Raw genomic sequence first — 23809 nt, 5'->3', positions numbered from 1 at the left:
TATGTAAAAGTAGAACAAATTGAGTGATTTATTTCCATTTTAAGCCACTTAATTCTCTAACTGCGCTACATTAGACAGATACTCATATTGTGAATATGTTATGTATAGCTTAAAAACAATGTTGTTAACATCTCCACCTACAGTATACCACATACACTATTACGATAATGTTCATTTGAATGATTATGTAATAATCAAGCAAATTATATGAGATAAAAATAAATCAATTAGTTATTTACACCCAAATCTTCAAGGACAGGTTGCTGATAATATCTTTGCCTACATTACATAAGTAAAACTTGTGATACAGTATTTGTAGCACTACGCTACAGAAGGTTGGAGACCTGCTTCTCTCCATTGACGGCTGCTCCATCTCCCCGTCCACTGAAGCAACCTGGGGGTCATCCTGGACACCATCCTCTCTTTCCAGGCGCACATAAAATCTGTTACCAAATCCGCCTTCTACCATCTCAAAAACATTGCCAGACTCCGGCGTTCACTCTCTGACTCTGTGGCAGAAACACTTGTACACGCCTTCATCACATCCCGTCTGGACTACTGCAATGGAGCCCTGTCCGAGGATCCCAGCAAAACCCTGGACAGGCTCCAATACGTCCAGAACTCTGCCGCCAGGCTTCTCACCCGCACCAAGCCATGGCAACATATCACCCCCACCCTCATCCGCCTCCACTGGCTGCCGGTCAAGTCCCGGATTCAGTACAAAACACTCATCCTCACGTACAAGTCTCTCCATATCCTCACCCCCAAGTACTTATCGGACCTCCTCCATCCCTACATCCCCGCTCTCGCCTCTGAACTGTTGGTTACAGGGCGTTCAGTGTTGCGGCCCCCACCCTCTGGAATGCACTTCCTGCCGAGATCCGTAATGCTGCCTCCCTGGACATCTTCAAATCATCATTAAAAACACACCTGTTCACCCTGGCCTTCGGGCCCCAGCCCTTTCTTGGTCCCCCGGCTTCTGTCATTTTTTGTTTGCCCTTTGATTGTCTGTTTGTTTTGTTTGTCCACCATGTACAGCGACCTTGGGTCCATTAAAGGCGCTATATAAGTATCATTTATTATTATTATTATTACTAAAGAGTAAATAAATAAATATCCTGCATTAAAAATTGTAAAAAGTATATGCATCTCTTGTATCATCTCTTGCACTTAATATGTCGTTGATGCTATAGTTTACTGCCATGTGGTAAATACTTGTGTGTGCTGCTCTTGCTCTTTTGCATATCATGTATTTATGTTTTGCTATGTTTATAAATCTCATGTTCTTAAATGTTGTATGTCACGGATGGAAATTAGCTCAAAGCTCAAATCTGGCATATTTACACTTGAAGCATTATTTGTCTAAAGTGTTCATTAATGTGCATTGTCCCTATTCAAATAAACGATTAAATGAAATAAAATGAAATGAAAAATATGCCTAAAGCAACCAATTACAAAAAGTGCTCGTTAATGCTATACGCCTGTTTTAAAATCCTATATTAAATAACTGGATTAGCATGACATGATCAAATGTTACTTATTTTAGTAACTTCATATTTTGTTGCTGACTTTGTTAACCTAAAAATGTAAGTCAATATTTTTATTTAACAGCGAATGTACTGTATATTTCATATTAACACATATTCTCAATCTGTTAAATTGTCAGATGAAAGTAGTGGAGTAAAATGTACAATATTAGTTTCTAAAATGTTGTGGCGGTGAAGTGGTATGGTAGCATAAAATAAAAATACTCAAGTAACGTACTTTCAAATTCTACTTAAGTGCAGTAGGCTACTTGAGTAAATGTACTTCATTACTTTGCACCACTGATGCGCGTTTCCTACTGTAATCTGCGTTCATTCACACCCTACAGTCAAATCTCACAGTAAAGATGGCGGTGGAGCACGATGAAAGTGATGAAACCACTGCAGACTACTTCCTCCTCACACCGTCGATCAGAGCTCTGCAGCAACAGGCAGCTGCAAAACATGAAGATACACAACACATGAACACACGTGACATCAAGAACACACACCAAGAACACACATCAAGAACACACACCAGACTAAAGGAGGTCGTCATGAGATACTGCAGGGTGGCATTGAAGCATGCATGTATAAAGTTTACTATATGTTAAGTCTGTAAAGCAAAGAAATATGGTTGATTTGGAACTGGTAACATTTGCAGAGGTGAAAGAAGGGTTAATATCCTTTACTTAAAGGTAGGGTAGGTAAGAATAGAGAAACCAGCTAGAGTGCGCTAGAATTTGAAAGTACTCAGCCGGAAAAAATCTGCCCCTTCCTTCAGAGCCCCTCCTCCAACGCACAGAAACGCGCACATGACCAATGAGAGCACGAGATAAGTGTGCACAGATGGAAGGCTGACAGGCAGGTAGGCCATCCACTTATCTGACCCGGGCCGGCTCAGATGATTGGTCGTGCTTTTTACAGTACTACGGCTTCCACAGATGAAATATTTCTATGTATTTATTGTCAAAGCATTTAATGCATTCATTGCTATCGGGATGTTAAGAGCATTCCATGGAAAATAACAAAAAGTGTTTCTGAAGTGAATTACCTACCCCACCTTTAAGTAAAAGAAGATGTATGTCAGTTTTAAAATATTCCATTACAACTGAAAGTTCTGAATCTAAAATGTTACTTAAGCAGAAATACAGAAGTATTCAGTCAAATCTACTTAAAGTCTAAAAGCGAAAGTACACATTATGCACAATGGCTATTTGCATCACAAAAAATACATGTAGGTGCACATTTAACTGGATACTTAAATAAAGTAAATACTTATCCATTAACTGTATCCAAATGTAATCAACTATTTTCAAATATAGTTTGGCAATGGGTTAGGATAACAGTAAAAAGTATATGCAAAAAGTAGTAACTATGAGTTTTAAATATATGTAGAGCAGTCAGAAACACAATATTTTCCTCCAAAATGTAGTGGATTTGAAGTTTAGCTTAGCATAAAAAAGACATACTCGAGTCAGTATGACACGATAATGCTTTGATGCAACTTCATGCCATAGTACTATTGACTCATTTGAAAGCAGCAGCAGCAGCAGCAGCAGCAGCAGCAGCGCAGCAGCAGCAGCAGCAGCAGCGGTGTGTGAAACTGCAGCGCGTCATTTACAGAAAGAGGAAGCGAGGTTAACTCCTGCGGCTCTGTGCAGTCAGTGTGAGGCCGACATTCACACACTGAGAGAGCTTTATACACTTTCAACCACCTTTCCTCCTCTCTGCACGTTTACAGGACTCACACACTGCCATCTGCCACCATCAGCACATGTAAGTAGAATTGAAGTTGCTTTTTTGGAGTTTTCTGCCCTCAAAGAGCCCGTTTCTGTCCTAGACTGTTTGAAATGTGAGGTGTTTCTGCAGCAGAGTTCTGTGTGAGAGCATTTCTGTGTGCAGCCTCCTCCTCTGTCTGTGGGAAAGTAAGAAGACTTTTCCTCTTGATGTGTAGTGAGCTGAGTTTGACATTCATGCGTAGTTACACTTGCACACATTAAGAAGCACGATTGCATCAATTGTGTAGAAGCTGAGATACTCTCCTCTCTCTTCTGTATTATCCTCTATAGTTTGTTACATATATATATTTTTAAAAACCTCACTTGTTTTTCTTGTTCTCGTGGATGTGGTGCCGCTTGCCGCTATGACTCAGAATAAAAAACCAGCCTACATGTGTCATTGTTCTTTACTTTTATTGCGTATACTTCCTTCCTCTTTTTTTATATCGGCTCTATTTCCCTGAAACAATGATGTCCTACAGCTGGTGAAAAACAGTAAACATTAAGGCATTTAATTACAATTGAAATACACTTAACGACATCTGTACTCACATCGTAACCATTTCTCTCTGCTCTCCTCTTTGGTCTCTTGTCGTCCGATGTGTGGACTCACATGTCACATTCGATGACTTGAGACTCGACCACACAAGACTTGCAACTAGACTTGGACTTTAACACCAATGACTTGTGTCTTCACTTGAGCATTTTGACCTAAAATACTAGTTTGTTTTATTTAAAAAGTATGGCATATAAATAATACAATTGCATCCACCATTAACGCTACTCACTTCCAGCATGTCACAACTTAATTCCCCACTTTGTTTGTGTGACGTAAATTACAAACAGATACACATTCTGACCCGTTAAGGATGGGAAACGTACCATTTTCAGACTTTTGACTTGCCCGTGTGGATAATGGACTTGACTTGAGACTTGGGATTTAGGTTTTAGGACATTATTGACTTGGGAATTGCCTTGGAATTTGACCTGGGAGTTGTCACTCTTGACTTTGGGACTTGACTTGGGACTGGCCAGTCTTGACTTGGAACGTATTAGGCTTGACTTGGAAATTGACTTTGGATTTGACCTTGAACTTGTCTTATACTTTGGACTTGATTTGGAACTTGTCTGTCTTGACTCGGGAAACGAAACACCATCACGCCTCCTTTTCTCTTCCCTCTGTCACATCTTTATTCTTTTGCTGTGCTGCCCTTTGTTCCGTCTCTCGGGAGGTAATCCCCAACCAGACGCTCCTTACTGCTTCCCTTGGACTCTCCCTCTCTCCTCCTCCCTCCCTCCTCCTCCTCCCTCCTCTCCTCTCCTCTCGCTGGGTGCTCCATGTGAGGAGCTCCAGTTCTTGCTGGCCTCCCCACTGCGATGCTCGTATGGCGGACTCTCCTCTCAACCACTCCTGGCCCTCCTTCTCCAAACTCTGGATGAAGAGATGGTCCTTCAAGAGAGGTAGTACTTTATGTTCAGATTACTCCTCGTGTTTTAGAGAGGAAATATTGAGTCGAAAAGACAGGTAGTGGAGGAAGTGGTCTGGATGTAATGTTTTTATCTGCTGTTGTCTAACAGTTGTTATCTGATTTGGGGCTTGTGGTAAACAATGGCTTCTGTGAAATACAGTTAGTCATTTCAAAGCCTGGTGCATTCTTTAAGCAGTGGCAGAAGAAGTTATCTTGCAACTTTAAAAATACTCAGCTAGTAAAAGTACGAATTTCAAATAAGCAAAAGTACCAAAGTTTGGCATCAACTTATATACAAGTATCTGGAAGAAAATCAGAATCATATATATTTTTTAATTACTAGGTTATCGATGCTTAATTGTGTCTATCACAGCTAGTAAAGGTGGTGATAATTGTAATTTCTTTGTATAATGCTGCTGGACATCTCAACCTCAATTTGATGTCAATTTGTTTATTTATTAGTTCATTTATATTCTGTATAAGCAAGTTGTCTGAATCTGTAAATAACTAAGCTGTCAGATAAATATAGTACAATATTGGCTTTCAAAATGCAAATATATTCCATTCCTGTGTAAAAGATTTGAAAATGCACAAATGTACTCATGTATCCCTAAAAAACATGTTTTATTGTGCATTGCAGAATGATCATTTTTGTACCACTGTAAAATCTAAAACTTAAATCCAGTGTTTTTTTAAGTACATCCATTAAGAAAGTCTGAAAAACAACTGAAAAATGTAGCTTTTTTGCAAACGAAACTTATATTGTTGTTCTTTCTCTATAATATGCAGAGCTTGAATTATGTCATGCTGTCAGTCGCCATGCTGTTATCTTCAGTGGATTATCATATTTCTTAGACGTGAAGGAGCGGTGTAGGATGTTTCCATTTTGCTTCAGCCAAGCTCGGTGCTTTGAAACTGTAGTCGGACGAATTTCAGATCAAAGAGGATCTGTGAGATGACAGTTGTTTTGATGTGTTCTACGACCTCAGATCTAACAGCCTCTGTGTTCTGTTTTCACCTGCTGTCACACACACACACGCACACACGCACACACACACACACACACACACACACACACACACACACACACACACACACACAAACACACACACACACACACACACACACACACACACACACACACACACACACTTGCACCGTCAACGTGAAATTAATCCAAACACTTTTATTTGAACAACATATCTTTCTTACATGACTTACAAGTGTGATTTTTATCTTGTCATTTGCTTATTTTGTAGCTGAGAATATATGAGCTCAGTGTGTGTATTTTGTGTTTTTTCAGAAAGACCTTAACACTACATAAAAAGGTTTTTATTGAACTTCTGTCTCTGTTGAAAACACCTTCTTTAAAAAATGTGTAGGCCTACTTTGTCATGGGCCTGTCATTGTACTAATCAACTGACCTATCATATGATGCTCAGGTTCCTCTTGTGATTGTCATGTAGATGTGTGTGTGTATCATATGTACGCTTTGTGGTGAACATGTGCCCTCATTTCCTTCTTTTGACATCTGCTCAAAGGCCTTCCTATTTTTACACAGCTAAGACAAACATATCGTGGCACACATATCTTTTATCATAGAGAATTGGGTGTAAACTTATTGACTATATAGATTAGAAGAAGCCTATTTATATAGATTTGCAAGTATAATATTTAACATTTCCACATTTAAATCATAAAGTCAGTAGACCTTTGTCATGTATGTTGTTGAATTGAGCAATTAATTTATCTAAAATATGTACAGTAGGCCTACAACTATTTAAAAACAGGAGAAATGTGTAATTTTAATTGAGATAACAGTTCATTTGGTCTTTTCAGTCTTAACTTGGGACATTATTGACTTAACACATGTCAGTCTATTTATATAGATTTAAAGGTATAATATGTTACATTTCCACATTAATCTAAAAAGGACTATGTGATAATTTTTTTGGAGTTGTCTGGCCTACTGATATTATCCCAAAAATGTCCAGAAATATGTGTAATTTCAATCAAGAGTCAGCAACTGTGCGTGTGTTTTCCTATAATGGCGTTTGATCCATTTTTGACATTTCATAAAGTGATTTAATGCATTTTAAATATATAAAATATTAATACGGGCATGTTAAAAAACTCCAAATATGATATAAAATCCACTTTGTTATCTACATATTATTGGAATATGGCCATATGCTAATGCTGCTGCAGCTAGCTTTAGCTCCCTGCTACTAGAGAGACTTGGACCTTGTTATGTTTGGATAAAAGTGTCAGAGTTGTCTTCCAGAAGCTGTCATACAATTACTTTTTGTGAAGTTATGAGCCACATTTTGTCTTTATTTTGTAATAACTTTTTATTTTAACCGGATAAAGAATTTAAGTTGTCATCTGGATCTTAAATTATCAGAGATAGCTACAAGCTAAGCTAATGTTAGCAGTTAGCTCGTAGCTGCGCCCTCCAATGTTCACCTTTTAAAAAGAAGATTTGTAAGTATTTATCGCAGATATTGTTTGTTTTGGAGATTGAGTATCATAGTTAATTTGTTTTGGGGCATTTGTCCAGCAATGTCATGTCAATCACGAGTATAACACTAAATCAAAACTTTCTTTCAAGATTTACAATTCTTGCAAAATATGACATCTTCTATAGATCTTTAATTTGAAGTAATGCGTAGAGAGAGGGTACAGTTGTGATATTAAAATGTGAAGAAAAGAGGAACAATGTTAAATAGAGAAATAAAACATTATATAAAGTACATTAAGTCTAATATTGAGTACATTTTCAGTGTCAAATTATAATAAATGTAAGGCAAAGTGTTAATGTAATTTGGTGATTTATTAGTCGGTAGTTCAGACATTAATTTCCAGACCACCCTTTGTTATGTGGAGCCACTGTGGGGAAAACAGCTGACTATGACAGTGCCAAAACAGTTATGGACACACACACACACACACACACACACACACACACACACACACACACACACACACACACACACACACACACACACACACACACACACACACACACACACACACACACACACACACACACACACACACACACACACACACACACACACACACTGATGTTGCATCCCTGTGTGATGTATTAGCAGATATAAGAGGCCAACCATAAAAGGCTACAGCAGCAACACAGGACAGCATCAAGCAGAGTCCCAGTGTCTGAGTTTACACTTAAAAACGAGAGCGATTCAAACACGAACAAATACTCCCTGCTGCCCCGAGTGATTTATTATTAATAAAATTAAAATATATCTTCACTGTGTCTGTCTGCAGAGGTGGAAGAAGCTATGATACTAAAGCAAAAGTAGAAATACTACGGCCTTTAGATACTTGTAATACTAGTAAAAAAAGTTCATTATGAACAATGGCTTTTTTCAAAGTATTCAATCTTTTTGGCATAAACCTTTATTCTGTTTTTATTGATTTTAAATACACCTCAGAGCCTTGTAAAGTTTAGCTTGTCAATATTATTGTGTCAATAATTGTGTACAATATCCCGTTAATTTATGACACTGGTATTTTGCAGCTGAAATCAGCAACGTCTTCCTTTCATTGTGTTTTTTCTTTCTGGTACTGTTGAAGTTCTTGAATTTGCGAGTGTGTATAACTCAATTATTGATTATCTTTCAGCGTCAGAGTGTAAACCATGCATTGCACCCTGTGGGTCTCCCAGTGCCTCTCTCAGTGTCCCGCCTCAGGCCCCCTTCGGGACGGGGTCCTCCTCCTCACTGTCCCCCCCCTCCATCGCTGAAGATGCCTTCTTAGGGAGCTCCAAAAAAGACACGGTAAAGCTCATTATTTGTTTATATTCTTTGCGTTATGAGTCATGCTATCTTTCTGGCTGGAGATTAATAGATCTTCAGAACCAGGGCTCGAAAAAAAACACCACGTAGGAGCCAAATGCTGGTTAAAGATGCAACTTTTAGATATGCGGGCACATACCAGCCAAAAAAACATTCATAAATGAAGTGCCTGCTAAAGTTTGATTTGAACTTTCATTAGTCATTTGTCTGGTTAACAAACAAAAAAAGGTACTTTTGCACCCTGTCCATAATCTACTGACTTTTTATTAAGACACATTGTTTGTTTTTTGTGAAAAATCTATTTGTGTAAACCTAAAGAAAACTTTTGTATTGTCTCCGTGAAGAAGCGACAAGGTGTTAGCACTATTTTGTTTATATGAGGAATATATTAAATGTGTAATCTAGTCTTTGGACCATGCTTTTTAATATTGACGGACTGACTGACTAATCTGATGGCATTGAAGCACAAAGCGAATCAAAGGAAGCATGTGAAACGTGTAGTTTGCTGGAACTTTGATTCATTTTGGTCAACATTTGTGATGATATAAATGTCATTGTGAGCACACCCTTAAGAAGCTGACAGCATTTCTAAAGACATACTTTTTTAAATGTTGCATGAATATATGTATCTCATCTACATGTCAATTATTTTTCTCCATGTCTCCACTGCTTTTAAATCTTTCCTGGCTCCGTCCTTTCTGCAATACAGGATGCGTGTTCAGTCGTGAGCGACTACGACTGCCCCTGTGCTGAGTTGAGCAGCAGTGTGGAGGACCTGCCGGACCTCAGCTCTTCTCTCAAAGACTCGGAGTACTTTAAAGACCTGGAGGGAGGGATACCGGCTTCTTTTACTGCATCCACAGAGAGAAACCCCCTACCTCTCGGCCTGCAGGTGTCTCTAAACACAGACACCAAACAGCCTACACACACTTCTCTCAGCACACATTCTCCTCGAGTCAATGCACCACCTTCCCCCTTCTACATCCACCCTGCAGAGGAGCCACATCAGAACTTTGTGGTCACTCAGTTGAGGCCGAAGTTACACCCAGGCTGCATCATTGACAGCGATGAGACCTCGGGTCCTGCAGTAGGACTGAGCCTGACCATTAATCTGAACGGACTGCTGGGGTCGATGGAGACGGCTAAAGGGATAACGGGATCGCAGGAGGAGAAGGAGCAGGGCGGTGTGGATTTAGACGGAGAGCTGGACGAGGACAGCTTCCCTATTCTGGTCCGGTCCATGTCCACGTCTCGGAGGCACAGCTTGGGGGTCCCCATGTCCCCCCTTACCTTGGGGAGGAGGTGAGGTGGATGTTTGGAAAGGATGGAAAGAATTAGAAGAACCAATCTCGTAAAAAATCTATATAATTGCACAAAAGCTGCACTTGATTTATGATCATTGTTGGGAAGATGCGTAAAAAAAGTAATGTTTAAAAAAAAAGAGAGAGAGAGAGATCTTGTTGGTTACACAAAGCTGCTTGGAAAAGGACTCAAAACTAAGTTATAAACATTGAAAATGTGACAAAAACACCAACAAATAATAAATAATAACAACATCTAGTAAAAAAAGTGATATCCTAGATAAAAAACACTTAATTGAGTTTAGCTCAATCACTTTACAGTGTCCACAGTTATACAAAACGCTTTTCTATACCAGCTAAAACAAATTATTCAGCTTAAATTGAAAGACAAAGGGTCTGGGCTGCTCAAAGGGGTTTTTATTCACAATACAATGGCATTAGTAATATAAAGATAATCAAAATAATGATGTTCTTTTTAGGCCCGAAATTGTAGTTTGTAGTTTCAGTAGTTAACAAAAAAGTTCTTTAACTTCTTGAAGCGAACTGAAAATATGAATGTTGTTGCAGACTGCTGTAAAATATCACGTTATATGCACTGAAGTCTGACATACGTTTTACCTGAAAAGTCAACATTTTCACACAGCTTATTGTAATAACCCTGTTGCTGTCATCTAGCTGAGCTCAGTATGGCTCGTGGTGTGTCTAACCACAGCTTCTTAAAACATGAAGTAGAGGCTATTTTGTCATGTGAATATAAGGTGCACTAAAATACCACCGAAAAACAACACAAGAACAAACTCAGGTCACAGAGTCCAGCTCAAATGTTTGTTTTGTTTTTGAGATACTTGTACTTTACTAGTGAGTCATTTATTTTTTTTGATATACTACATTTCAGTGGACTATATTGTACTTATTCTGCCCTAATGTATTATACAGCTTTAGTTAGTTTAAGCTATTTTCACACTTTTCCTTAGGAAGTTGTCACCTTGAGCTCTAGGTAATTTCATTTTCATTTTATTTCTCACTATTTTAACTATATTTACGGGGAAAAATGTTTATTAATTGAAAAAATAATAATCGAATAACACAATGTCTACTAGTATCACACTAACAAAGGTAATTTATGAAATAACTACTTTTACTTTGAATCTTGACGATACACACATATTTTAACAGGAATGCAGGACTTTTACTTGTTAAAGACTATTAGAGTGGTATAAGTGCTTTTACATGAGTAAAGGATCAGAATACTTGTTTGCTTATGTGTGTGTGTGTGTGTGTGTGTGTGTGTGTGTGTGTGTGTGTGTGTGTGTGTGTGTGTGTGTGTGTGTGTTCTGCCAGGCTGAGTCTGGACACCTTGGCCACGGACAGTGATGGAGAGAGAGAGGAAGATGAGGAAGAGGAGGAAGGACTGAAAGGTTTCTTCCCGTCCCAACAGCAGCAAACATACGGCTCGGGTCCCGGAGAGGAGACGGACGACTACAGTCTGAGTGTCCCCTGTCCCAGAGCCAGAGTCACCAGCATGGTAATAAAACAACGGGGACATATTATACAGATTACTGTTTAGAAAACACAACTCAAGACCAAAGCTCAAGACCAAAGCTCAAGACCAAAGCTCAAGACCAAAACTCAAGACCAAACCTCAAGACCAAAACTCAAGACCAAAGCTCAAGACCAAAACTCAAGACCAAACCTCAAGACCAAAACTCAAGACCAAAGCTCAAGACCAAAACTCAAGACCAAAACTCAAGACCAAAGCTCAAGACCAAAGCTCAAGACCAAAACTCAAGACCAAAGCTCAAGACCAAAACTCAAGACCAAAACTCAAGACCAAAGCTCAAGACCAAAGCTCAAGACCAAACCTCAAGACCAAAGCTCAAGACCAAAACTCAAGACCAAAACTCAAGACCAAAACTCAAGACCAAACTAAAAAAAACAACTCAAGACCAAAGCTCAAGCTCTAGCTTCATACATAATGGTTTCCACTGAAGACATGAATCCTGAAATCCTTTAAATATATACTTTTAACAAAAAAAAACCTCACTTACTGAGATAGCTGGACAATTAGATATTAATAACTTAGCAATGCAGATAAAACACAGCAAAGCTACCATTTAGTTGGTTAAACCTACTTAGAAAAGGTAGTTCAAAATACTTTCAAAAAAGGGAATAAATTGTCATGTTATATTAAATATAGCCAATTGTAAATGGCTCTAATAAAACATGCGGGAATTACAGTGGACAATAATGTGCAGTTCTGCTCAATTATGCCTCTTTTCCAATGTTCCTAGACTAAGTGTTAGGGATAGTGAAGCAGGCAGGACCCAAATGCAGGTTGAACGGAGAAAAATACCTTTATTTCAAGGTGTAGGTGACAAAAAACAGAACACTACCCTGAGAACACAGTCCCAGACAAACAAGAGACCAACAATGACAGACAGCAAAAACAGAACTCAAATACACACAAGACTAATCAACGAAACAAGAGACAGGTGAGGAGGGAGGAGAAAACACAGGGGCACCAGGTGAACACCATCAAGTAAACAGGTAGGAGGGAACAGGTAGGAGGGAACACACGTTGGCCGTTTCTCAATCGCGAGGATGCTTGCTTGGTAGCACATGTCTTCCGAGTCACTTCCTTCAGAAGCTAGGCAAGAATCCTTCCCGGCATTCGGAAAACGAAGAGTGGAACAGGCTAGCAAGTGTGCAGGTGTGCGTCATATGAGAGGTCCCGCCTTACATTTTCCGCCACAGATTTGGGGAAATTGGTCCGTGCGCAAAGCATTGTGGGGATTTGAAGGACGCAAAGTCTACCCATGTGCAGCCTCGAAATTACCCCCAAACCAAGGACGCGGCCTCGGTGGAATTCCAAGTATGCTGGAGATTGGAACAGTCCTTCGGCGGCACTCGATGACGTAGTATCCTTGAAATATTGGCTTGGAAGCCAGTTTCCTCGGGATTGAGAAACGGCCACAGACAGGAAACCAAGGAAAGATCTAGACAAGAAAAAACACAACACAGACAGATCGTGGCACTAAGCTGACTACACAAAGTTTAAACTTCCAATTAAAAACGAATTAATTAAAAAAATCCCCAATTGTAGTTGGTCTTCTTAAATGGGATTTGTTGACGATAAGAACCAAAATAAAAAATGTAATAATAAATAATTTATTCTCAAAATGACAAAAAAATACGAAAACTTCATATATTGCGTAAAATATATTAAGTAAAATACTTTAAAAATGTGTGGGACCCCAGTGTCTTTAATTAAGGGTTGATCAGTTCTTAGTTAATTCTGGCTGGCTCTAACCGTGCCACTGTTAGTAAAAGTAATCATCATAAGTATCTGTGTGTTGGGGAGTGGAGGTAGAACAGATCTGTTGTGCACGTGATGCAGATGTGTGTTTATTCTCCGCGCCCTCAGGCCTGTGGAGTTCCCCGCAGACATCTGTACTCCCGCTCAGAGATTCTGGCCACGGACGAGTGTTCCCGCGCCGCTCACATCTCCCGTGTTGTGCAGACGTCCAAACAGGCAGCCAGGGCGGCAGGAGGTGGGCGGGCAGAGTGTGTGTGTGTGTGTGTGTGTGTGTGTGTGTGTGTGTGTGTGTGTGTGTGTGTGTGTGTGTGTTTGTGTGTTAGGATACATGTTTTACACTCAGGCAGCAGCTGTTTCATCATATCTGACCTTTTGTATCTCCTGCAGCAGAGGAGTTCGACCCTGAAGAAAACCTGCACTCTACTGACGGCCAGAGCCACATGTAAGTCTACACGATATATGACTGCTGTAGCTTGAGTTACACACACACCTTATAAATTTTCTTTAACGTTCAATAATACTTTATTATCAGTTCAACTCTGGAATCTTTCACACATCAACAGGGACAAGTATTCACCAAAGACAATATGTTCAAAGACTCTCTATGTACAGTTAATCTGGTGTTCAGAATCAGTTGATCTGGTGTTCAGAATCAGTTGATCTAGTGTTCAGAATCAGTTGATCTGGTGTTCAGAATCAGTTGATCTGGTGTTCAGAATCAGTTGATCTGGTGTTCAGAATCAGTTGATCTAGTGTTCAGAATCAGTTGATCTGGTGTTCAGAATCAGTTGATCTGGTATTCAGAATCAGTTGATCTGGTGTTCAGAATCAGTTGATCTGGTATTCAGAATCAGTTGATCTGGTGTTCAGAATCAGTTGATCTGGTATTCAGAATCAGTTGATCTGGTGTTCAGAATCAGTTGATCTGGTATTCAGAATCAGTTGATCTGGTGTTCAGAATCAGTTGATCTGGTATTCAGAATCAGTTGATCTGGTGTTCAGAATCAGAAATCCTTTACCCGTCTCACATTGGAGAATGTACATTGTACCAGGAAAGGGAGCTGTTCAAATGAAAGACCAAATGAAAGAGTAGACTGCATTCTTAAATAAAGAGGCAGGCACGCTATAATGTAGCATAGGCATAAGTAAGTAGAAGCCAGTAATATTGACAATAAATTATGAAACAGTGTATTTAATCTGAGGATTGACTGTGGACACCATAAAGCAGGGGTGTCAAACTCAAGGCCTGGGGGCCAAATCCGGCCCGCGGCTTCATTTAATGCGGCCCCTCAAGAGCTTGCAAAGAATATAATATGTTTATTATACGGTTACATGCCGATTTACAGTAGCACGTTGCCCATAAACTACATATCCCACAATGCATCTCAAATTTGACTTTTTTCTCAGAATTTGACTTTTTTTCTCAGAACAAGTTTTTTTCTCAGAATTTGACTTATTTTCTTCAAAATATTCGTTTTTTCTTAGAATTTGCCTTTTTCTCAGAATTAGATTTTTTTTTTAATCATTTTGTAACATTCTCACTGAAGATACTTGCAATGACTTGCCCTAGACTTCTGCTTTCAGACGTAGTTAATTATGAAGTTATTACCCTAACCGATAATAATCCAATGCAGAGGCAATAATGTCATATAATACATTATTTTATATATATTAAATATTTATATATGTATTTTGATATATAGTCTTAAAGTTACAACCTGCCCTTTGAGTGCAACCATAATGCTGATGTGGCCCACGAAGAAATTGAGTTTGACAACCCTGCCCTAGAGAGTGCTTCAGTCCCAACTAATTATATAATTGAATTGAATTCATATTCACAGTTCAGGACATGGTGACGGTATTATTGTAGGCTGAATCAAAGAGTTTCTTATTGTCACAAAAACACAAACCAGATGGCACAACTGATAGTGAGAACATAGGAAAAAGGATGGATCCAGGAGGATGGTAAATGGACTGTACTTATATCGCTTTATCCAGTCTTTACGACCCCTCAAAGCGTCATCTTTCACCCGTTCACACCTCAGTCATACACATACTTGTCAACCCTCCCGATTTTCGCGGGAGACTCCCGATTTCATTGCCCTCTCCCGGTTTCCTCCTGGGGTCATATTTCTCCCGCATTTCTCCCGATTTCTGACCAAATCAGATTTACACAAGACTGTTTCCACTCGGACTTTAATACAGCTACACCATTGTTTGGTTTCCATGGTAACACGTCTCTTTAGTAGCGCGTGCAACTCAAACTCTGAGAGGGTGAGGCAGATATTCACAGAAAACAGAACAAGAATCGACAACTACTCTACTCTCTGCTCACTCCTTTCCTGTAAAAATACAGGTCCAGCCCACACATATGCTCCATCAAGGAAGGCAGTGCACTTACAACTACAATAAGCATGTTAATGTTAATCTAACAGCTCCGGCGATCCACTAGCACCCCCCCCCCCCCCCCAATTTTGCATTTTGAAATGCTCCCGATGTGATTCTGAGGTCTAAAGGTTGGCAAGTATGACAGCAGTGCCATTTGCTCAAGTTAACTAACATTCACACTGGGGCTGCACGATATTGAAAAAAACTCACATTGCGATATATCTTTTCCCCTGTGATATATATTGCGTTTTTTTTAACTATATTTAACCGGAAGAAGGATTTTAGTCACGGACGTCTGGATCTTAACTGGTTGACTCATCATACCTTAAGTCATGATCTCTAACATGTCATGATAATGCATGTTGCTTACCCTCCAATAAGGGGGTTCATCTGTGAATGAAGAAGAGAAGAACCTTTTTGTATCCAAAATAGTTCCAGATGGCAGATGTTGCTTTTCTTTTTGGAAGTAAATATTCATTCTCTCCGGTATTGTCCTCCTGTGCCTCGCTCATTTTTTACCGGTGTTTTGATGGTCTGCAAACTAGCGGGGCGGGGCCTGCTGTGATCTGATCAAGAATGATCGTGATTGGTGGCTTGCTGTGCATGCAGAGCCTGCATGTCACTCACTCAAGTACCCCTGACATGAGAGCCGCGCAAGTTTTCCTTTTGTAGCAAGCAGCAAAATAATTTTAACATGACTTGTTTGAGTTAATGTACCTACTTAATATCGCACGTCCTAAAAAATGAAAAATGAAAAAATATATATATATTATTATTATTAAAAACAATTAATAAAATCGCACGTCCCTGCGATGTGAATATCGCGCATGCGCATATCGCGGTTATCGCCATGACACGATATATCGTTCAGCCCTAATTCACACCGTTGGGGTTAAGTATCTCGCCCAACGATACATCGACATGTTGACTGACTGCATGGGCTGGGATCGATGTATCGATTGAGGATGTCGGCAATCTTTCAGGTGTCGCCAAAAAATAAGAAAGCGAGCGTCAGGCAGGAAAACACAACAACTCCTGGTGATGACCCGGATACTGAGCTAGTAAGATGCATTTATGAGAGCATACAAATAGAGAGGACATGAGTGCATAGAGATGGAGGAAGAGAAGCAGGAGAAGAGAGGTAACAGCCCTAGGAGCTGGTTCAAGGTAAGTCTGATCCAGTGCCCTATGAGCAGTAGATTCAAAACGAAATAAGACATAAATAAAGAGGTAATTGTCTGTAAATTGTACCTGCAGCTCTCTCTGGTCATTACAATAGTTCACATTCTGTTCCCTGGTCATAAATCTCTGCTGTCTGGTCCAGGAGGAGGGGGGGGGGGGAGGGGGGGGCCTTCCCTACTCCCCCCTGACATCTCTGCTCCATGTCATACGCCTGAAACCTCCCCCTCCTCCCACAGTCCTCCAGCTCCTTAGATGGCCCCTTAGTGTGTGTGTGTGTGTGTGTGTGTGTGTGTGTGTGTGTGTGTGTGTGTGTGTGTGTGTGTGTGTGTGTGTGTGTGTGTGTGTGTGTGTGTGTGTGTGTGTGTGTGTGTGTGTGTGTGTGTGTGTGTGTGTGTGTGTGTGTGTGTGTGTGTGTGTGTGTGTGTGTGAAGGAGCAGACAAGGGAGGATTCTTCACTAAATCAAAGTATGACACCTAGCTCCTATCAGTCTCGCCCTGTCCTCGCCAAGTCTCCTCTTGTTTCCTCTCCTCTATCCATTCCTCATCTCCTTTCGTCTTTCCTCCTCTCCTCATTTTTTATCTTTAACTCCATTCCTCTCCTCTGTTCTCTTCCTCTTTCTCCTATACTCTCCTTTCCGGTCCTTCGTCTCCTCTGTCCTCCTCTCCTCTACTTTGTCCTTACATCCTTACATCCTCACCTGTCTTCCTCTCTCCTCTCGTCTCTTCTTGTTTCCTCTCGTCTCCTTGTCTCTTCTGTATCCACTTCTCTTCTCTGTCCTATACTATTATCTCCTTTATTCCTTTCCTCTTATACTCCTATTTCATCTCCTTTCCTCCTCTCCTCTCCTCTCCTCCTCTCATCTTAACTCATCTTTCCTCCCTGTCTCTGTCCTCTTCTCCTTTTGTCTTTCCTCCTCTCCTCTACTCTGTCCTTCTTTGTCCTCTCTCATCGCCTCTCATGTCCTAGTCATCTCCCCTCCTCCTCTCTTCTCCTACTCTCCTCTTCCTCTGCTGTCCTCATCTCCCCTGCTTTGTCCTTCCCTTGGCTCCTCTGTCCTCCTCTCCTCCTCCTCCACACCACACTCAGCCTCAGTGTGTTGTTTGTCTCAGGCTGATGGTACAGAAAGTTCTGCAGGAGCTGAAGCTGTACCACGGGTGAGTAAACATGAGAGGGAGGTCAGCAGATCCAGGGGGAGCACCGTGTGTGTGTGTGTGTGTGTGTGTGTGTGTGTGTGTGTGTGTGTGTGTGTGTGTGTGTGTGTGTGTGTGTGTGTGTGTGTGTGTGTGTTTTTGGCACGTGTGTTTGCATGTGCCTGTTTTGGCCCTTACCCAGTTTGATCATCCAGTGAAAGGGTGTGTTTGTCACCACAGTTTTTAAATATGAATTCACAAGATCAACGGTTGTTGTTTGCCTCACCTGACACAAAATGAAGTTTGACTGAATGAAACACATCACTTTAAAGGAACACGTATTTGCCAAAACATGTAAGACGCTGCTTTTAAAGTGTCTACTGGTTATTTATGGTTAATATTTATAAACCTTTATTGTCCTCCACAGAGCGAAGCAGGGGAACAACAGATTGGACACCAAAGTTACAGGAAGTGTAACCTGGTACGAGTTCCTCTCCAATGAGTAAGTACCGTCCTCATCACTGTCCACTTATCACTAAAGCTGGGGACATTTAGGTAATATATTTCACATCATAACATGCTCCATAATTGGTTGCTATGTGTCTTGTGTATTTGTATAGAGCTGTTTCATTGGTTTTCTATGACAGGGAATGGTAACATAGTCAACAGATTTAAGGGGACATACAGTATCTAAAGATAACAACTCATTTGAAAGAAAATAATGTGTTTTTTGAACATTTTAGTTAATACTGTTAGTAGAAAGATTTGAATGATATTTGTCCTTTAGGTTTCAGTTAAGTACACGCTGTTCTTGGTTCTGCAATGCTGTGGTTTCTGTTCATGAAACAAGTCTAATAACATTTCTAAGAACTGCATCTATTACTTTTTATCGAAATCACCCATTCCTGCTGTAACCTGTTGCTGTCTTGTTGCTTTTTAATATATATATGTTTTAGATTTGTTTGTTGTTGCAAGTAATGTCCTGTATTGTGAGCTTTTAATAATTTTAATTTTATTACTTCCTGAAACCTCTGCATAGACTATGGATGAAAAATAGCCTTATGGCACATCTAAATATATTTTTGAATGTGCACTCTCCCAAAGTAAACTTAAGTAATCTAATCAAAATAAATGTAAAATGTACTAATTTCCTGTTTGTTGATTTCACTGGAAAAACATTCATGACATATCTTGATTACATCTTTTAAAGCTCCCATGCCTTTTTTTTTTGGTTATCACCCGTCCCCTTGTGTGTTATGAAGCTTTTTATGCATGTAAACGGTCTGCAGAGTCACAAACCCTCAAAGTACACCCTGTAGGGAGTAAAACTCTAACAAAGAAAAGACCTGTCTATGCTGCCCCAGAACGCCTCGTTGGACATTTCTCATTTTCCATTGTTCGCTTCTTGGGTACTGTGACATATTTCGGGTATAGTGGCGTAACGTAACGTCCGCGGAGCCGTTACGTTTGGAGCAATCCGCGGACTTCCTCACACACACACACACACACACACACACACACACACACACACACACACACACACACACACACACACACACACACACACACACACACACACACACACACACACACACACACACACACACACACACACATACACACACACACACACACACACACACACACACACACACACACACACACACACACACACACACTCACACTCGGCGGGACGTTGCGAGGCTCGCTGCTGCGAGGAGCGGGGCACTGTGAGCTGGCTCACTGGTGTGGAGTCGGGAGACAGCGAGACACCACAGAACTCAGCCTGAGCACACACACAAACTCCCAGCCAGGCTGCGGGTGTGTGTGTGTGCGTGTGTGTTTCGGGCTGGGTTTTGCTGTGTCTCGCTGTCTCGCAGGCGGCCACTGGGCTCACAGGGAGGGAGGGAGGGTGGGGGGGGGGGGCAGGAGCTCCAAACAAGCCGTTTAGGACAGAGAGTGAATACACATACTATACAGAGATGCTGTCTGAGAAACCAATGTGAGTTTGGAACATTGCATAATATAAATCTATTCTAGTAGACCTCAACAATGGAATTATGATCAGTAGAAATGGCCATGACAAAAAAATAAATCAATACAAGATAATTTTTATTTATGTTTCCTTCTCTGCTCCATTGTTAAGGAATGAGGAAGGGGAGGATCGCACAGAGAAGGTGGAGAAAGGCACAAAGGTGAAGAGGACTCTCAGCTCTCTGAGGAACAGAGTGACTGGCTCCTTCAATAAAGATAAGGTAAACATGATGCACTTTGAACACATACTGCAAACCGCTGCCTGGCATGCAATGCAATAAGTCACCTAACTAGCATTATCAAGACTTTTACAAGGTAGGAAATATGTGCTAAAAATTCATTTTTTATATCAAATCTGGTACAAGGTAAGGTCCAAAGTAAGCAAAAGTACTCATTATGAATACAATTAAAATGGTTTTGTGTTAAATATATAATATATTTTATTATATAAAACAATAAAATATGACTACAGGTGCATTAACGTGGTCCAGCATTTTAGTTTTAGTGAGTAAATGTTGACTACTATACAATTTCAGATACGTTGTGAAATCTTTATCCAATTTTTTAAAACAATCAATAATTGATCTTAAAATCCTGTGTAGTGTAGGTAGGGTTGTGCGATTATGGCAAAAATCATAATCACGATTATTCTGGTCAATAATTGATATCACGATTATTTTGACGATTATTCATTGAACATTTATTGAACTTTAAAACAAATAATATTTTACCAATAAACAAAATCAACAAATATGTTGGAGCGCACTTCCAAAAACATACTAAACTGTGTAGGCATAACATGTGAATACTTGTATTTCAAATTGTAAAGAAGTATAATACAATTATAATCATAATAATAATACAGAATAATACAGAAAAATGTATATAATGCTCTAATATACATTTTATTACAATTACATTTGAAGTGATATTTTTGTGAGGCATTTAAATTGGATTATGCAGTTTTAAAAGATAAAATTGATGTGCCTGAAAAGACCAAATCCTGCAGTGTAAACAGTCCACTGGTGTGCACACAAGTCTCTAATCTACTTACACAAACCCCCTTCTATATCCTGCCTCTGACACGCTTATGCAATCTCATACATCCCCAGCCATAAGACACTGAAAGACAACACACACATTTGCATGTAAAACCCTCCCCTCTTGTTCCTCTGCAGGGTAAGAACCGAGAGAAGGAACATCAGAAGGAGAGGGAGAAGGAGAAAGACACATTGTGTGGCAGCAGGAGGTGTCACGGCCATCATCTGGTGCCGGGGTCTTTCTCCAGCTGTGCCACTTGCTCTCTGTGCAGCAAGACCCTGCAGAAGAAGCATGGCCTGCAGTGCATGAGTGAGTAACACCACAACCTGCAGCACACGCAGAGAGGATTGCACAGGTGCTGCGCTCACACCCAGACACTTTCCACTATTTATACACACGCTAATGCACGCATGCTCGCCCACACACAGGTTGGAGAACTCAAGCACACCGGCAGACAATAACCGCCCAAATCACACACTATCACACACAACCAGAACTTCATTAAATCACAAAATATTCAAGAATTATATGTAAATATTATTTTTAAGGGTGACTATTTTCTACTTTTTTGTCATTTAGTACACCTGATGAAGCATTCAAGCTCACAGGCAAACAAATACCCCTCATAATTACACAACAACAAACCATATTAAATCATAAAATATTTAAGAATTATACAGGAAATACTTAAATAGTCTCTTTAAGTCATTTAATACACTTCTTGACGTCTTTTGTTACGTGGGAGGTTACACGGGGTTGCTACAGCTAAAAAAAAATCCAATCACGTAATTAGCAATGATTCGTAAAATCCTGCCTCACACGTTCGAGCATTTAAAAGGCTTTTGAACAACTGATTTACTACATTTTATTACAAAGTAAGGCTTTTATTTGTATATTAATTAATAGAAATCTATGCCTGACTTTTAAGGATTTGCACACCGCTCTTTTATAGCATTTAAAATACACAAGATAGCAAGATTTCCCTCTGTGGAAGCGATTATCACAGTAAATGCCATTTATCTCATTGATCCAGACTTTTCTTTTAGCATGTTACTGCTATAAAGAAGACGTTGTTCAGCTTGAGTTCCTCCTTTGTGCATGTTTCTTTCACACCGCAGCTCTTACTTTTTCACCGCCCACTTGTTTGGATATGTTATCTGATTTATTAGCACCACTGCCTGACAGCTGTTTATGTGAATGTGCAGCATGCATGACATTTGTTGCTCTGGCCTGAAATATTCTTCATGTTTTCTGTGATTTTGTGTGTGTTGGGTTGTTTTATCAGGACCAGCCACTGCTTTGTGTTTCCATTCGATATTTTATTACCCAGCGGCTCCTTTTTTTCCTATGCCACTCCTGCATGTCAGCTGATAAGGCTGCAATACCAGAGTAAAGACATGCCAACGTGCTATTAGAGCACACTGGTTAAACTCTGATCCATAGAAAGACTGAGATAGCTGGAAATAGCAGGAGTTAAAATAATAGCAGGGGTTAAAATAATAATAAATAATTGTTTAAATTGATTAAAGGTGGGGTAGGTCATTTTGGAGAAACCAGCTCGAGTGCGCTAGAATTTGAAAATACACAATCGGAAAAAATCTGCCCCTTCCTCACAGAGCCCCTCCTCCAACACACACGAACGCGCACATGACCAATGAGGGCACGAGATAAGTTTGTGCACAGATAGAAGGCTGACAGGCAGGTAGGCCATCCAGTTATTTTAGCCGGGCCGGCTCAGATGATTGGTCGTGCTTTTTACAGCGCCACGGCTTCCACGGATTACATTTTTTTCATGTATTTATTGTCAAAGCATAGCATTGCTATCGGGATGTTAAGAGCATTCCATGGAATATAACAACAAGTGTTTCTGAAATAAATTACCTTCCCCACTTTTAACTATCCAATTTCCTCATAACACAGTCAGACTTATGCCACCCGTCTTTATTGTAAATCAGAGACTGATTTCCCGTAAGCCATGTGGTCTGTTGCTGGTGAATTTCATATCACCAAATGAAGTTTCATCAACAAACAAAAACAGAACTGTTCTCAACATTAGTGCCATTTCCATTTCTTCAAACTTGACTGTTTCCAGCAGTGCAAGGAGAGGAGCAGTAAGTCATTTTGTGATTCCACTTCCTCATTTTTCATGGCTGCTACCTAATACCCTTATCCTTCAATTCTGTGGGAGACAAAGGCCATAGGACATTTATAAATCCTGCTGTCTGGCAGGAGGGTATAATGTACGATTGTTTTTAATACGGTGCTTATTAAACAAAGTTGTTCTGGCATATTTCAAAACAGAGGGCACCACACAGCCAGTGTGATTCAGACTGCTGCGCTGCTCCTTTAGACATTAAGCAGAAACCAATATCACATCTATCTCTCTTACTTTACCTATGAGGTCATTCCCCATTCATCAAGAACGGCTGTTGAGTTATTGAGCGTCAGTATACTTTATTTATCCCTAAGGGAAATGACGGATGGATTTTGCAAAGGTTGCTCCATTTTAGAATAAAGTTAAATAAGACAAAATACGATTTTTTAAAATGATTTTTACATACAATTATTAAGAATAAAATATTAAATAAATACAAAAATAGAAAAAAAAGTTAAACTAATAATAATGTTCAATAAAAATACAAATAAAAGTATGTATATGGACATAAAAGGGTAAAGTAAGAATTCCAATTAAGGATACAATTAAATAAAAATATGATACAAACATTTGTATAAACATAAGAAGTTAAAGTAAAAATGTAGTATTAATACACTTTGTATTATATGATATAACATTTGTATTACATATACAGTGTTAA

The 23809-nt window shown here is 39.8% G+C and overlaps 1 protein-coding gene across 2 annotated transcripts in view; it reads left to right on the top strand.

Annotated features, from left to right (window-relative positions):
• The first annotated feature begins 4678 nt into the window (after positions 1 to 4678).
• arhgef18b (rho/rac guanine nucleotide exchange factor (GEF) 18b) overlaps positions 4679 to 23809 on the top strand; it is a 74871-nt gene continuing 55740 nt past the window's right edge. Inside the window, exons 1-10 of one of the 2 annotated variants that reach the window (XM_079681142.1) lie at positions 4679 to 4765; positions 8428 to 8582; positions 9310 to 9902; positions 11243 to 11426; positions 13326 to 13452; positions 13605 to 13659; positions 17898 to 17942; positions 18346 to 18420; positions 20065 to 20173; positions 21131 to 21302. In XM_079681142.1, the coding sequence (XP_079537268.1) occupies positions 4690 to 4765; positions 8428 to 8582; positions 9310 to 9902; positions 11243 to 11426; positions 13326 to 13452; positions 13605 to 13659; positions 17898 to 17942; positions 18346 to 18420; positions 20065 to 20173; positions 21131 to 21302 (1591 nt within the window). In that variant the 5' untranslated portion in view covers positions 4679 to 4689. The remainder of the gene's footprint in view (positions 4766 to 8427; positions 8583 to 9309; positions 9903 to 11242; positions 11427 to 13325; positions 13453 to 13604; positions 13660 to 17897; positions 17943 to 18345; positions 18421 to 20064; positions 20174 to 21130; positions 21303 to 23809) is intronic. The other variant, XM_079681143.1, reaches the window with a different exon arrangement.

Source organism: Notothenia rossii (genome assembly GCF_949606895.1).
Source record: "Notothenia rossii genome assembly, chromosome: 1".
NCBI classification, from domain to species: domain Eukaryota; kingdom Metazoa; phylum Chordata; class Actinopteri; order Perciformes; family Nototheniidae; genus Notothenia; species Notothenia rossii.
This window is presented reverse-complemented; position numbering and strand designations above follow the sequence as displayed.